General features: G+C 41.3%; 2 protein-coding genes across 2 annotated transcripts; both read right to left on the bottom strand.

Moving 5' to 3' along the window:
- Positions 1-11,323: 11,323 nt before the first annotated feature.
- Positions 11,324-15,954, bottom strand: LOC148758381 (endogenous retrovirus group K member 7 Env polyprotein-like). The gene is made up of 2 exons (XM_088797609.1): positions 15,901-15,954; positions 11,324-11,998 (listed from the first exon to the last, which is right to left on the bottom strand). The coding sequence occupies exons 1-2, from the start codon at positions 15,952-15,954 to the stop codon at positions 11,324-11,326; spliced, it is 729 nt and encodes a 242-aa protein (XP_088653735.1).
- A 110-nt stretch (positions 15,955-16,064) lies between these two features.
- Positions 16,065-17,208, bottom strand: LOC148758380 (endogenous retrovirus group K member 24 Gag polyprotein-like). The gene is given in 2 exon segments (XM_088797608.1): positions 16,065-16,140; positions 16,142-17,208. Coding segments are annotated over 2 exon segments (1,143 nt in total).
- Positions 17,209-17,425: the final 217 nt, after the last annotated feature.

The following is a 17,425-nucleotide window of genomic DNA, read 5'->3' as shown; positions in this document are numbered from 1 at the left end:
AACCCTAACCCTAAGGCAAGCCTAAACCTAACCCTATCCCTAACCCTAACCCTAACCCTAACCCCAAACCTAACATAATCCTAAACCTAATACTAACCGTAACCCTAACCATAACCCTAACCCTAAACCTAACCCTAACATTTACCCTAACTCTAACCCTTACCCTACCACTACCCGTAATCCTCACCCTAACACTAACCATAACCCTAACCCTATCCCAAACCAAACCCTAACCCTAACCCTAACCTAAATCTAACCCTAACCTTAACCAAAACCCTAACAGTAACCCTAACCCTAACCCCTGACTCTAACCTAACACTAACCCTAAAGTTAACCTTAAGCATAAACTAACCCTACCCTAAACCTAAACCTAACACTAACCCTAAACCTAACCCTAACCATAATATAACCTAACCCTAAACCTATCCCTTACCCTAACCCTAATCCTAACCCTAATCCTAACGCAAACCTAACCCTAACCCTAACCCTAACCCTAACCCTAACCCTAACATTTACCCTAACACTAACCCTTATCGTAACCCAACCCTAACCCTAACCCTAACCCTAAACCTAAACCCTAAACCCTAAACCTATCCCTAACCCTAACCCTAACCCTAACCGTAACACTAAACCCAACCCTAACCCTAACCCTAACCCTAACCCTAACCATAAACCCAACCCTAACCAAAACCTTAACCGTAAGCCTAACGTAATCCTAACCCAAAACCTAACCCTAATCCTAACCCTAACCCTTAGGCTAACCTAAACCTAACCTTAACCCTAAAGCTACCCCTAATCCTAACCCTAACCCTAACCCTAACCCTAACACTAAACCTAACACTAACCCTAACCCTAAACCTAACATTTACCCTAACCCTAACCCTACCCCTAACCCAAACCTAACCCTAACCCTAACACTAACCCTAACCCTAACCCTAAACCTAACCCTAACCCTAACATTTACCCTAACACTAACCCTTACCGTAACCCTACCCTAACCCTAACCCTAACCCTAAACCTAAACCCTAACCCTAAACCTATCCCTAACCCTAACCCTAACCCTAACCCTAACCCTAACCCTAACAGTAACACTAAACCCAACCCAAACCTAACCCTAACCCTAACCCTAACCATAAACCCAACCCTAACCAAAACCCTAACCGTAAGCCTAACGTCATCCTAACCCAAATCTAACTCTAATCCTAACCCTAACCCTTACGCTAATCTAACCCTAACCCTAACCCTAACCCTAACACTAAACCTACCACTAACCGTAACCGTAAACCTAACATTTACCCTAACCCTAACCCTACCCCTAACCCAAACCTAACCCTAACCCTAACACTAACTCTAACCCTAACTCTAAACCTAACCCTAACCCTAACCCTAACCCTAACCCTAACGTTTACCCTAACCCTAACCTTAAACCTAACCCTAAACCTAACCCTAACCCTAACCCCTAACCCTAACACTAACCCTAACCCTAAAAGTAACCCTATTTCTAACCCTAACCCTAACCCTAAAACCCTTAACCCTAACCCCAACCTAACACTAACCCTAACCCTAACATTAACACTAATCCTAACCCTATACCTAACTCTAAATCTAACCCTAACTCTAACCCTAACCCTAACCCTAGCTCTAACCCTAACCATAACCCTAACCCTAAACTTAAGCCTAAACCCTACCCTCATCCTAACCGGAACTTTAAACCTAAACCCTAAACCTAACCCTAAACCTAACCTAACCATAAACCTAACCTAAACCTAACCCTAACCCTAACACTAATCCTAACCTTAACCCTAACCCTAACCCTAACCCTAACCCTAAACTTAACGCTAAATCCTTTCCCTAAACCTAACCCTAACCTTAAAACTAAACCCTAACCCTAACCCTATCCCTAACCCTAAACCTAAATCTAACCCTAACCGCAACCCTAACCCTAACCTAACACTAACACTAACACTAATCCTTAACCTAAACCTAACCCTAAACCCTAACCCTAACCTAACCCTAAACCACACCCTAACCCAAATCCTGACCCTAACCCTAAACTTTACCCTAACCCTATCCCTAAACCTAACTCTAACCCTAACCCTAACCCTAACATAACCCTAACCCTAACCCTAAGCCGAACATTAAAACTAACCTAACCCTAACTCTTATAGTGACCCTAAACATAGCACTAAACCTAACCCTACCCTAACCCTGATCTGTCCCTGATCCTTACCCTAACCGAAACCCTAAAGCTAAGACTACCTAACATAAAATTGACCCTAAACCTAAACCTAACCCTAATCTTAACCTTAAACATAACCCGAACCCTAACCCTAACCAGAACATTGACTCTAATAATAACCCTAACAATAATATTGACCCTAAAAATAACCCTAACCCTAAACCTATCACTAACTTTGACCCTAACTGAAAACTAAACCTAACCATAAACTACCCTGACCATGACCCTGACCATGATCCAAAACTAACCCTAACACTTACCCTAAATTTACCTAACCCTAGCCCTTAACCTAATCCTAACCTTAACCCTAAACTTAACCTAACCCTAACCCTAAATCTAAACCTAACCTAACCCTAACTCTAACCCTTACCGTAACCAAACCCTAACTCTAAACCTGAACCAAACCCTACCCTAACCCTGGTCTGTCCCTGATCCTTACCCTAACCAAAACCCTATAGCTAAGACTACCTAACATAACATTGACCCTAAACCTAAACCTAACCCTAATCCTAACATTAAACATAACCCGAACCCTAACCCTAACCAGAACATTGACTCTAATAATAACCCTAACAATAATATTGACCCTAAACCTAACACTAACCCTAAACCTATCACTAACTTTGACCCTAACCCGAAAACTAAACCTAACCCTAAACTACCCTAAACTTGACCCTGACCATGACCCAAAACTAACCCTAACCCTTACTCTAAATTTACCCTAACCATAGCCCTTAACCTAACCGTAACCCTAACCCTAAACATAACAATTACCTAACCGTAACCCTAAACCTAACCTAACCCTAACCCTAACCCTAACCCTAACGCTAACCCTAACCTAACCCTAACTCTAACCCTAACTCTAACCCTAACCCTAACCAAACCCTAACTCTAAACCTGGACCTAACCCTAACCCTAAACCTAACATTTACCCTAAACCTAACCCTAACCCTAACCCTAACCTAAAGTAACCCTAACCCTAACCCTAACCATACCCTAACGCTAACGTAACCCTAACCCAAAACCTAACCCTAACCCTAACCCTAACTCTAACCCTAAGCTGAACATTATCCATAACACTAAACCCTAAACCTTACCCTAACCCTAACCCTAATGCAAACCTAACAATAAACCTAACACTAACCCTAACCAAACCCTAATCCTAACCTAATCCTAACTCTAATCCTAACCATAACCCTAACCCTACCACTAACCCTAACCCTAACCTTAACCCTAAAGCCTAAACCCTAACCTTAACCCTAACCCTAAACCGAATCCTAACCCTAACCTTAACCCTAAACCCTAACCCTAAACCTAACCCTAACCCTAACCTAACCCTAATACTAAACTAACCCTAACCCTAACCCTAACCCCTAACCCTAACCCTAACCCTAACCCATAACCCTAAACCCTAACCCTAACCCTAACCCTAACCCTAACCCTAAACCCAACCCAAACCCTAAACCTAACCCTAAACCCAACCTTAACCCGAACCTTAACCCTATCCGAATCTAAACTAACCCTAACCATAACCATAAACCTAAACCTTACCCTAACCCTTAACCTTACCCCCCAAACCCAAACTCTAACCCTAACATTAACACTAACCCTACCCTAACTCTTACCCTAACCATAACCATAAATGATAAATCTAACCCTAACCCTAACCTTACCCTAAAACAAACCTGAACTCAAACCCTAACCCTGAACCTAACCCTAACCCTAATGCTAACATAACACTAACCCTAACCCTAAACCCTAACACTAACCCTAAACCTAACTATACCCTAATCCAAACCCTAACAATAACGCTACCATTAAACCGGAAACTAACCATAACCCTAATCCTAACATAACCGTAACTCTAACCTATCTCTACCCAAACACAACACTAACCCTAATGTTAACTAACACTAGCCCTAACTTTAACCGTAACGCTAACATAACCCAAATCCCAACACTAACTTTAACCTAACCCTAAACTTAACCTAACAATAACCCTAACCCTAACCTTAACCCTAATCCTAACCCTAATCTAACAATAACCCTAACACTAACCCTAAACACTAACCCTAACCCTAACACTAACGTAACCCTAACCCTAACCCTACACTAACCTTAAACCCTGACCTTAACCCTAATCCGAAACGTAAACTAACCCTAAACCTAACCATAAACCTAACACTTACCCTAACCCTAAACCCTAACCCTAACCCTAAACTAACCCTAACACTAACCCTAAGCCTAACACTAAACCCTAACACTAACCATAACCAAAACCTAACCCTAACCCTAATCTTAACCCTAACCCTAACCCTAACGCAAACATAACCCTAACCATAACCTTAACCTTAACCCTAACCCTAACCCCTAACCCTAACCCTAATCAGAACGCTAACCGAACCCTAACCCTATACCTAAACCTAAGCCACAACCTAAACCTAACCCTAACCCTAACCATACGGTAACCGTAACCCCAACACTAACCCTAAACTGTAACCCTAAACATTAAACTAACCCTAACACTAACCTTAAACGTAACCCTAAATAACCCTAAACCTAACATTATACCTAATGATAACCCTAACCATAACCCTAACCCTAACACTAACATAACCCTAACACTAACCCTAACCTAACCCTAAACATAAACCTACCCTAACCCTAACCTTAACACTAAAACTAAATCTAAAGCTAAACCGAACCCTAAACCTAACACCACCCTAAACCTAACCGTCATCCCAAACCTAACCCTAACCATAACATTAAACTAACCCTAACATTAACATTAACCCTAACCCTAACCCTAACCGTAACCGTAAACCGAACACGAAACCGAACCCTAACCCTAACCCTAAACCTAAACCTAACCATAAACTCAAACCTAACACTAACCATAACACGAAACTAACCCTAACCTTAACATTAACCCTAAACATAAACTTAACCAGAACCCTAAAATTACTCATAACCCAAACCCTCACCCTAATGCTAACATAACTGTAACCCTAAAGTAAACCTAACCCAAACCCTAACCCTGACACTAAACCTAAACCCTAACCATAATCATAACCCTAATCAGAAGGCTAACCTAACCCTAACCCTAACTCTAAACCTACCCTAATCCACAACCTAACCCAAACGCTAACCCTAACCCTAACCCTAACCCTAAACCTAACCCTAACCCTTACACTAACTCTAAACATAACCTTTAGCCACAACCTAAATCTAACGTTAAGCCTAACCCTAACCCTAAACCTAATCCTAACCCTAACCCTTACACTAACTCTAAACATAACCTTTAGCCACAACCTAACTCTAACGCTAACGCTAACCCTAACCCTAACCCTAACATTACCCTAAACCACACCCTAACACTAAACTAACCCCAGAGTTAAACCTAAACCCTAACACTAACCCTAACTTTAACCGTAACCCTTAATTAACCCTACAGCTAACATAACCCTAACTCTAACCCTAACATAACACTAAACTTAAACCTACATAACCCTAAGCCTAACCCTAAACCTACACCTGAAACTAACCCGAAACGTAAGCTAATCTTAACCCTAACCCTAACCCTAACTCTAACCCTAAACCCTAAACCTACCCTAAACATAAGCCAAAACCTAACCCTAATCCGAACCCTAAACCTACCCTAACCCTAACCCTAAACCTAAACCTAACCTTCAACATAACATTAACCCTAACTCTAACCGTAACCCTAAATTAACCCTAAACCTAACATTAAACCAAACCATAGCTCTACCCCTAACCCTAACACAAACATAATCCTACCCCTACCCTAACCATAACCTAACCCTAACCCTAACACTAACCCTAAACTTAACCCTAAACTAACCCTAAAATTAACCCTAAACTTAACCCTAATCCCTAACAATAACCCTAACACTAAACCCAAAACATAACCCTAACCCTATATCTAACCTTACCCTAACACAAACCCTAACCAAAAACCTAACTCTAGACTAACCGTAACACTAACCCTAAACCCTAACACTAACCCTAACCCTAAACTACCCCTAATCCTAACCCTAACCCTAACAATAATCACTAACCCTATCACTAACCCTAACGCTAAACGTAAACCTAACACCCTAAAACTAACCCTATACGCTAACCCTAACCCTAACCCTAACCTAACCCTAAACTTAAATAGAAACCCTAACCGTAACACTAACTCTACCTTAACCCTAAGTATAACATTAACACTAAACCTAACCCTAAACCTAAACCTAAACATAAACCTAACCCTAAGTCAAAGACTAACCCTAACCTAAATACTAAACCTAACCATAACCCTAAACATAACCTAAAACAAACCTAACCCTAAACACTAACCTTAAACCTAACCTTAGTCTAACCCTAACACTAACCATAACCCTAACCCTAACTCTAACATTAACCCTAAAACTAACCCTAACCCTAACGCTAACATAACCTAAACCCTAACCCAAATCAGAACACTAACCTAACCCTAACCCTAATCCTAACCCTAAGCAACAAGCTAACCCTAACCCTAAAGTTAATCCTACGCTAAAACTAACCCTAAACCCTAACCCTAACCCTATCATTAACCTAAACCAATCCCTAACCCTAAACTAACACCAGCCCTAAACCTAAACCCTAACCCTAATCCTAAATCTAACTTTAACCGTAACCCTAAAATAACCAAAACCCTAATATTAACCGTAAACATAACGCCAAATCTACACCTAACGCTAACGTAAACCTAACCCTAACCCTAACCCTAACCCTAAACATAAACCTAAAACTAACCCGAAATATAATCCTAATCCTAAACCTAACCCTAACCCAATCCAACCATACCCTAACCCTACCCTAACCCTAACCCTAACCCTAAACCCTAACCTTAACCTGAACCCTAACCCTAACTTTACCCAAACCCAAACCCTAACCCTAACCCTAACCATAAACTAACACTAACATTAACCCTAAGCGACAACCTAACCACAACCCTAAACCTAACCCTACACTAATTCTAACACTAACACTAAACGTAAACCCTAGCCCTCACCATAACCCTACCTTACCCTATCCCAAACAGAAACCCAAACCCTAACCCTAAACTAACCCTAACACTAAACCTAAACACTACCTCTAACCCTAACCCAAACCCTAACCCTAAACTAACCCTAATCCTAAACCTAACCGTAACCCTAATCCTAACATTCACCCTAACCCTAACACTAACGCTAACATAACCGTAACCCTCACCTAAACCTAAGCAAAACCCTAACCCAAACCCTAACAAAAAAATAACCCTAAACCTAACATTAACAATCACAATAACCTTAACCGTAATGCTAACATAACCCTAACCCTAACACTAACGCTAACTTAACGCTAACCCTAACCTAACCCTAACCCTAAACCTACCCTTAAGCATAACCCAAAACCCTAACCCTAACCTTACCGTAACACAAGCCATAATCCGCACCGTAAACTAACCCCAGATCTAACAGTAAACTCTAACCCTAACACTAACACTAACCTAACCCTAAACCAAATCCTAACCCTAACCATAACACTAAACTAACCCTAAACATAACATTAACATTAACCAACCTTATCGGTAATGCTAACATAACCCTAACCTTAACGATAACCATAATTTTACCCTAACCCTAACCCTAACTAAAGCTTACACTAACCCTAACCCTAAACCGTAACCCTAACCCTAAACCTAATGCTATTCCTAAGCCACAACCTAAACCTAACACTAAACCTACCCTAACCCTAACCTTAACCCTAAACTTAAACCCTACCCTAACACTAACCGTAACCCAAAACTAACCGTAACCCAAACATGACGTAACCAAATATAACCCTACCCCTAACCCTAACCCTAACCTAACCGTAACCCTAAACCTACCCTAACACTAACAATGACACTAAACATAAACCTAAAACTAACCCGAACTCTAACCCTAACCTTAACCATAAACCTAACCCTAAAATTAACCTAAACCCTAACCCTAAACTAACCCCAGCGTTACACCTAAACCCTAACACTAACCCTAACTTTAACCGTAACCCTTAATTAACCTTAACGCTAACATAACCCTAACCCTAACCCTAACGCTAACCTAACCCTGACCCTAAACCTACATAACCCTAACCCTAACCCTAAACCTAAACCTAAAACTAACCCAAAACCTAACCGTAAACCTAAACCTAAACCCTTACCCTAACACTAACACTAACTCTAACCGTAACCCTAAACTAACCCTAAACCTAACATTACACCAAACCATAACCCTAACTCTAACATAACCCTACCCCTAACCCTTACCATAACCTAACCCTAACCCTAAACCTACCCTAACCCTAACCCTAACACTAAACATAAACCTAAAACTAACCCGAACCCTAACCGTATTCCTAACCCTAAACCTTACCCTAAAATTAACCGAAACCCTAACCCTAACCATAACACTATACAAACCCTAAACTTAATATTAACCCTAACCCTAAACCTAAACCTAATCCTAAAACTAACCCTAACCCTAACCCTAAAATTAACCCTTACCCTTAACCTAGCCTTAACGCTAACATAACCGTAACCCTAACCTAACCCTAACCCAAACCCTAACTATAACCTTAACACTGAACTAACCCTAAAGCTAACATTAACACTAACCCTAACTGGGTTAGGGTTTATTTACGGTTATGGTTAGGGTTCAGGTTTTGTTTAGGGTTTGGTTAGGGTTAGGGTTAGGGTTTGGTATTAGAGTTAGTGTTCGAGTTATTTCAGGGTTAGGGTTAAGGTTTGGGTTAGGGTAAGGTTAGTGTTAGGGTTAGGGTTAGGGTTTAGTGTTAGCGTTAGCTTTAGGGTTAGGGTTAGGGTTAATGTTAGGGTTAAGTTTAGGGTTTGTGTTAGGGTTAGGTTTAGGTGTAATGTTCGGTTAAGGGTTAGGGTTAGGGTTAGTTTAGTGTTCGGATTCGGGTTAGGGTTAGGCTTTAGGGTTAGTGTTAGTTTTAGCGTTAGGGTTATGTTAATTAGGGTTATCATTAGGGTTAGGTTTAGGCTTAATTTAAGGTTAGGTTTAGGATTAGGATTAGGTTGGGTTAGGGTTAATGTTAGTGTTAGGGTTAGATTTAGGGTTAGGGTTAGGATTTGGATAGGTTTAGGGTGAGGGTTAGGGATAGGTTAGGATTCGGATTTGGGTTACCTTTAGGGTTTAGTGTTAGGTTTAGTGTTGAGGTTAGGGTTATGCTAGCGTTAGGTTTAGCGTTCGGGTAAGGGTTACGTTGAATTTTAGGGTTAGGGTTAGGGTTAGGCTTAGTGATAGGGTTAGGGTTAGGGTTAGGATAGGTTTAGGGTTAGGGTTAGGTTAGGATTAGGGTTAGTGTTATGGTTATGTTAGCGTTAGTGTTAGGTTTAGGGTTAATGTTAGTTTTAGCGTTAGTTTACGGTTATGGTTAGGGTTAGGTTTGGTTTAGTGTTATGGTAGGGTTAGTTATAGGGTTTAGGATTAGTGTTAGTGTTAGTTTAGTTTTAGGGTCAGGGTTTGGGTTAGGGTAAGGTTAGGTTTAGTTTTAGGGTTAGCGTTAGGTTTAGGGTTAGTGTTTATGGTTATGTAGTGTTGGGGTGAGCGTTGGGGTTAGGGTTAGGTTTATTGTTACGGTTAGGAATAGTGTTAGTGTTAGGGTTAGCGTTAGGGTTAGGTTTAGGGTAGGTTTAAGGTTAGGGTTAATTTATTGTTAGGGTTAGGTTAATGTTAGCATTAGTGTTAGTGTTCGGTTTAGGGTTAGGTTTAATGTTAGGGTTAGGGTTGTTTTGGTTTATGGTTAAGGTTAGGTTTTGGGTTAGGTTTAGGGTAGGGTCAGGGTTAGGGTTAGGTTTGGGGTAGCCTTAGTGTTATGGTTAGGATTAGGGTTAAGGTTAGGGTTAGTTATCTTTTGGATTCGGGTTATGTTTAGGGTTTAACTTTAGAGTTAGCGTTAGGGTTAGAGTTATGTTAGCATTAAGGTTAGGGTTAGGGTTAAGGTTAATGTTAGGTGTAGAGTAAGGGTTAGGGTTAGGTTTAGGGTTACTTTTAGGGTTAGGTTAGGGTTTATTTTAGGGATAAGATGTGACGGGCCAGCCGCCACGAGTCGAGCAGTACCTGAATGGGGGAGTGGGAATGAAATAAAAGACCCACACAAATGCTAATGCGGCCGGTCTTCAGTCATGCTGAAGCCTTGAGTTTATTATCTCTAACTAATACATACAGTTTGAGTATGTGCAGTTAAACGAAGAAGATATGCATTATCTCAGCGAAAGTAAATCTTTCCAGCCTCAACTTTACTTTGACATAGAAGATACAAGGTCACTGAAACTCACAAAATTAAATATCTCAAGGAGACAGAACCTACCAATTTTCCAGAAAGCCCTTAGTCTTCTGTGTCCGGGAACTGGCCGTTTCCACCACATTCCTCAGCAGCCGTTAGGCGCCTCTCAGATAAAGCAGAGGCAATGTTATGGGAGCAGAAACCGAGCCAGTCTGCAAGGTTCAGGGTTGCAAGAAACCATGGCTCCCCACATCTCCCCCTTTTTTATTTTATAAAAGCAAAGTCCATCCAGCCAGGATGGCAAGGTGACGGAGCCTGTCTTAGGTGTCCTAGGACGCTAGCCTCAACTTACCCATCTTTGTTACTCAAATTTTATTATATAAGCCCTGTCTTAGGTGTTGAAGCGGCTCTCAAGTACTTACCCATCTTTGGCTAACCTGCCCCTCTAAATGCATGGGGGAGAGAGGCTTAAGGCTTTGCCTTAAGCTCAAGCTGGTGGATGTCAGCTCGTAAGTCTAACATCCTGCTGATGAAACATCTGATGAGGATGGGGAGTAGGCACAGAACCTAGCACACACAGATGCTCAATGTAAGAAATATTATAACAGAATGGGTAATATAAGGCATAGAGGGCAAAACACTCCTAAGAACATTAACAAACTCAGAGGCAGCCTGAGCTGCATCAAATTTTAAGGGTTCAGCTTCTCTCATACTTTGAACTTTATCATGAAGCTGAAGCATATCTAAAGACAAATTAGCATTATGTCAAATTCCTTGAAGATGTAAACGAACCCGATTCCAATCATATAGACTATTATTATACTTTTTAGAAGAGACACATATCCAATGATATTCTGCATGACACTCTAAATGAGATTTAACTTTCATACCCTGAATCACATTTCCCATATACTGAACTGTATCATAAAGGGCATTCAGTTTTTGCTCTAATTTCTCATCAATAGCTTCTTGGGTCCCTAAAGCCAAAGTAACATTTTTTGAAAGAGTATTAACATAATGAGCATTTTGAATAGTCTGAGAAAGAGCCACAGCTGCTGTAGCAGCAGTTGCAATAATAGTAACCAAAGCCATAATTCTTGTAATTAGAAGTCCAATAAACCGCTTTTGTCTACTCAAAGCATACTCAATTTCTTTGAAAATCTGCAAACTTCTTTCAGCATACCAAGGTCCAGAAATATTAACAGGAAGCATAACAAAAGATGGTTGTTTAAGTATCATAACATGAGTTCCCGATGGTACCCAAGAAATACAATTTGCTAAAGAACAATTGCTACAAGATACATTAAATCGATTTCCTACAAAGTGTACATTAACATTTCCAATCAACAGCGCATAAGGAGAAGGAACACAAGCAGAAATATTAACAGTCTTAACAACAGTAGTCCAATTTCTAGTCCCATCTTCCAGACACTCACATGACTGCAGGGAGTGCCTGATTTACAGAACTCAACTATTTGAACAACTTTATCCATTACTCCCATAAGTCTCCATAATGAATTTTGCTGATATTGCGTGTCAGAATTCCAAAGTCCAGAAGTCAGTTCTCTGGCCCATCCTGACCGGTTACTTCTCGACCAGTCAATGATATATCTGTTTGTCCCGGGGATGTCATAACGAACAGGATCATTGCCAGGACAGTCTCTCCATGGGACAGTCTCAATATTCAATTTCAATCTTTTATTGCAAGATGGACGCGATGGAGGGACGGGCAGATTTATCTTGCGTCCTCCAGACCAATCGCCTAGCATGTTAAGACGAATAGTCCATCCAACTAAAGAGTCATTAATGTGCATAGTGACAGGAGAACTGCGCAAGCACCCAGATGTAGACCTATTTTTTGCAAAACAAATAGGCAAACCTATTCCTATACCATTATAAGTGAACTTCTTTTCCAAATGCTGTTTCATGTGTCCATCAGAGGGCAGTCCTAAGGCATGGGTGTCATTAACATAGACTGGAATCTCAGGACCGTCCCACACTGCAGGGTGGAGGATTGGTGGATCAGGTACATAGGTCCAATACGTCTGGTCGTCTTCTGCATTGCTGAGGATTATCAGCCTCATCAGTAGGTAGAGGGTCCACATGTCGCACCAATTGTTCTGGCAGCCACCGAGGGCCTTCTGCATCCTGTGCAAAAATACATACATGTCCTCCTCCCCATATGAGGACTGGATCTGGGGCTTGCCAAGAGCCCGTAAGTGGATCTTTCCATTTGACTAAAGCCTGAGGGGCAGTAGAAGGATGCCAAAAGCATTCCGCAGCGCTTGTACCATGGGCATCCAAGGTCAAGAAATTTTGAATAAAGAGAGAATGAGACAGATAATTATGAGGCGCCAGGGGATATAACTCCCTTTTTTTTATTTTATGTAAATTAACTTTCAGTGTACCATGAGTGCGCTCAACAATCCCTTGTCCTTGGGGATTGTAGGGAATGCCAGTAACATGATTGATCGAAAATTGCTGGCAAAATAGAAAAATTTTTTGCTGGTATAACCTGAGCCATTATCTGTTTTAAGTTTTTTAGGGGTTCCAATCATGGCAAATGCAGCAAGACAATGTCTGATAACATGGGACGTGGCTTCTCCAGTCTGAGCCGTGGCCACAACGAATCCGGAGAAGGTATCAATAGAGACATGAACATATTTTAACTTTCCAAATTCAGGTATATGAGTCACATCCATTTGCCATAAGTCATTAGGATGCAGGCCTCGAGGGTTGACTCCATAATGAGGCAATGGTTGGAGATGTGAACAATCCGGACACTGTTTTACTATCTGACGTGCTGCTTCTCTGGTTATTTTATACTGCAGTCTCAAGCTCTGGCTATTTTGATGATGGAGGCTATGAGCCTTTTGTGCCTTTTCTATTTGAGTCAAGGCAATGAGCTGAGTAGCAGAGTCTGTAATTTGATTTTCTGAGGCTAAAGGACCTGGAAGATTAGAATGAGCTCTAATATGGCCAATGTAAAATTTCTTAAAGCGTAGCTGAATGGCCTGTTGTATCTAAAGAAACAGGTCCTGAATAACAGGATTACTGGTGCTAATAAAAGGTACCATTTCTAAATTCCTGATGGCACGAACCACATAATGGCTGTCAGAGAATAAATTAAAAGACTGAGAAGCAAAGTCAAGCAATACCATATGAACTGCTCGAAGCTCAACTATCTGAGCTGAGGCAGGAGGTGTCTGCACTCTTTTGATGACTTTTTCATTGAGCGCATAAACAGCTACACCATTGCTAGATCCATCAGTAAAAAAGTTAGGTACAGCAGGAAGAGGAGTATGTGACACTATTGAAGGAAAAATTGGATCATGATGTTGAAAAAATTGAAACAATTTATGCTTGGGATAATGATTATCCAAAGTTTCCACAAAATGAGCCAATGCAATAGGAAAACTGTTTGTAAACTGCATCAGGCCTTGAAATTGTGTTTTTGTAAAAGGGATAACAATAGAATCTGGCTCTTTTCCATAATATTTTTGAGCTTTTAGGCGGCTCTCCTGAATTAAACTGGCCACAAATTCATAATAAGGAGTAAGATTTTTTTTGAGCAGCCATATGGAGTTGTATCCATCTAAGTGGTCTTTCTTGCCATAACACCGCTGTGGGTGTATGCTTGGTGTCCAGAACATACACATATAGAGGTTTAGAATAATCTAAAAAGGAAACATGCTGTTGCTGAATGGCTTTCTCAACCTTAGAAAGAGCCTTCCTTGCAGGCTCAGTAAGAGACCTGGAGGAGGTCGGATCAGACTCTCCTTTTAAAATTTCAAACAGTGGTGTAAGATCTCCAGTAGTTAATCCCAAAGAAGGACGTAGCCAATTAATATCTCCCAACAGCTTTTGAAAATCATTAAGAGATTTAAGATGATCTTTCCTAAGCTCTATTTTCTGTGGAGTGAAATACTGAGCAAATAACTGCCATCCCAAGTAAGAATAAGGCTCACTTCTTTGCACTTTTTCAGGTGCAATAATAAGACCTGAGGCTAGAAGGTTCTTTTTCATATCTGCAAAGCAAGCTAACAACATTCCTTCTTTTTTACAAGCCAATAAGATGTCATCCATATAATGAATGATATACACAGAAGGAAACTGTTTTCTGGTGTTATCAATTGCTTTACTAACAAACTTCTGACACAAGGTGGGGCTATTGGCCATACCTTGGGGAAGAACTCTCCATTGATACCTTCTTACAGGTTCCTGGAAGTTTGGACTAGGAATGCTAAAGGCAAATCTCTTACAATCTTGGGGATGGAGTGGTATATTATAAAAGCAGTCTTTCAAATCTAGCACTATTTTATAAGTAGCCTTTGGAATAGCAGAAGGATGAGGTAACCCTGGCTGGAAAGCACCCATAACTTCCATAGTTTCATTTACTTTTCTCAAATCTTGCAATAATCTCCATTTCCCTGATTTTTTCTTAATTACAAAAATGGGTGCATTCCAGGGCGACGTAGATTTAATTACATGGCCTTTATCAAGCTGCTCCTGTACTAGCGCTTAAGCGGCTAATATTTTTTCTTGAGTAAGGGGCCATTGATCTTTCCACACAGGCATATCAGATTTCCAAGTTATTGCTTCTGCAGTTTTTTGGTGGAGTACAGGTAAATCTATGACCCCTGGGGAAAATATCCCAGACCTGTTCTTTGTAAATTAGGGTTAGGCGAAATAGGTTCCTGACGTCCCTGTCCCTCAATGCCTAAGCCTTGTCCTGGGAGAAGCCCTTGATCAAACATTTGCTGAGTTACTTGAGTGCTTGGGCTATAAAGATAGACTCCCATATTACTCATAATATCTCGTCCCCACCAATTAATAGGCAGGCCGGGAATAATATATGGCTGGAAAGTCCCTTGATGTCCATCCTCATCCTGCCATGACAACAAATTACTGCTTTGCTTAGGGGAATGAGATTGTCCGATGCCCTGCAAATCTGTAATAGTGCTTTGCATCGGCCAGTTAGATGGCCAGTGTCGTGCAGATATACAGGAGACATTAGCGCCAGTATCCAAAAGTCCCTGAAAACTTTTTCCACTAATTTTAAGCTGCAAAATAGGTCGATCTCTTTTTATTTCCTGAACCCAATAAACATCAGAGGAACCGAATCCTCGGTCTCCACGTTCCTGATTTTGCCTATTTTTTCCTATTTTTACACGAGGCAAAATAATTAGCTGAGATATGCGAGTTCCAGCAGGTATGGTCGAAACATTCAAGGATGAATGAGTCATGATTTTAATTTCTCCGGTAAAATCCTCATCAATAACTCCCGGGGAAACCTGAATCCCTTTCATAGTGGTACTGCATCTTCCTAATAATAAACCTACAGTTTCTGGTGGCAGTGGCCCAAAGAGTCCTGTGGGCAATGCTTGCATTCCCATCTCGGGAGTGAGTACAATGTCGGTGGTGGAACACAGGTCCAATCCTGCGCTACCTGAGGTGGCCTGAAATAAATTTGTGATGTATTTCCTCTCAGAGGTTCGTTCCCTTTCTATCCCTGCATCTGTTCTGGGAGTTGAAGTGCCCCATAACATTGTTGATTCGGGGCCTGGGGCTGGCCCCTCACCGTTTCCCTGAATCGGCTTTCCGTTTTTGTTTGTTTTGGATTTGCATTCATTGGCCCAATATTTTCCTCTCCTGCATTTAGGACACACATCTGGAGGCTTTCTCACAGGAGCAGCCGAGTTCTCAGATTCCCCTTTATGAGGGCATTGAGCAGCTCGATGTCCCTTTTTGCCACAAGTAAAACAAGCTCCAGAGCGACTTCCTGCATTAAATCTTGCTTGTTGATACAGTATTTCTTTCATAGGCTTTCCCTGAATAGCAGCCGCTATGGCTATGCCCTGAGTAAAAGAGGACACTACATCAGAGCACAAGCGAATATAATCGGATAAGGTTCCCTTTTTTCTGAATGGTCTAATAGCAGCTTGACATGCAGAATTAGCATTCTCATAGGCAAGCTGTGTTATAAAGGACTGAGTGGCTATTGATGGCCCAAAAATCTGCCCTGCAGCTGTATTGAGGCGAGATACAAAATCTTGAAAGGGCTCATCGGGTCCTTGCCTTATCTGAGAAACATGTTCCTCTTTGCGGGAAGTATCTGGCAGCATACACCAGGCATCTTTTGCTGCAGCAGTGGTCTGAACATAAGCTCCTGCCACAAAGTCCATCTGATTCCTTAATTCGGCATATATGCCTTCTCCTGCTAACATGTCAAAAGTGATGGGAATTTGTCTTAAGGCATTCTGATTAGCTTTCTCCTTGCAATTTTCATAAAACTCGGATTTCCACAAAAGATAATCGCCCCCGGAAAGGCAAGCATGAGCAATATGCTTCCAATCCTCTGGAGGAGTAGCTTCATTAGACAAAGCATCCAGAATTGCCATGGTGAAAGGGGCAATAGGGCCGTACTGTACACAAGCCTCTTTTAACTCTTTTAATTGTTTCCATTGAAATGGCCTCCATTCTCTAAACCTATTCCCTTCCTGGTCAAGCCTGTCAAAAAAAGGATGTACTACAAATTGTTCTGTGGATTCCCCCTGCTTGTGAGCTTCCTCACAAGCCATTTGAAGAGGGGAACGCACATTAGAGTCCGATCCTGGCTTAACATAATCCGGCAGAGGCTTAGTAGGCATGTCCCAAACTGGGGGCTGCAACGGAGGACCCCACATACAGAGCTCCTCAGGAGGTGGTGCAAAGGGAATAACTATGGGGGGATCTTTGCCCCGAGGATTCCATTGCTCTCTAAAAGGAATCTGGGGACCCCGAGGACAATTTCCTCCGTCCACAGCAACTTTAAGTTCAATCAACTGTCCCTGAATCATCTTTATCTGATCTGCAAGAGAAAGTGTA

The sequence above is a fragment of the Rhinolophus sinicus genome, chromosome 4 (assembly GCF_057876585.1).
Source record: "Rhinolophus sinicus isolate RSI-liver-muscle chromosome 4, RSI-T2T, whole genome shotgun sequence".
Taxonomy (NCBI): domain Eukaryota; kingdom Metazoa; phylum Chordata; class Mammalia; order Chiroptera; family Rhinolophidae; genus Rhinolophus; species Rhinolophus sinicus.
Note: the sequence above shows the minus strand (reverse complement) of the source record. Positions and strands in the feature narration are given on the sequence as shown.

What these genes read in the sequence shown, in the direction of transcription:
- LOC148758381 (XM_088797609.1), bottom strand. Translation starts at nt 15,954, where the DNA reads ATGGGAATGCAAGCATTGCCCACAGGACTCTTTGGGCCACTGCCACCA. An exon ending in GGCCACTGCCACCAGAAACT is followed by an intron (nt 11,999 to 15,900) that starts GTAGGTTTATTA and finishes CACTCCCTGCAG; the next exon opens with TCATGTGAGTGTCTGGAAGA.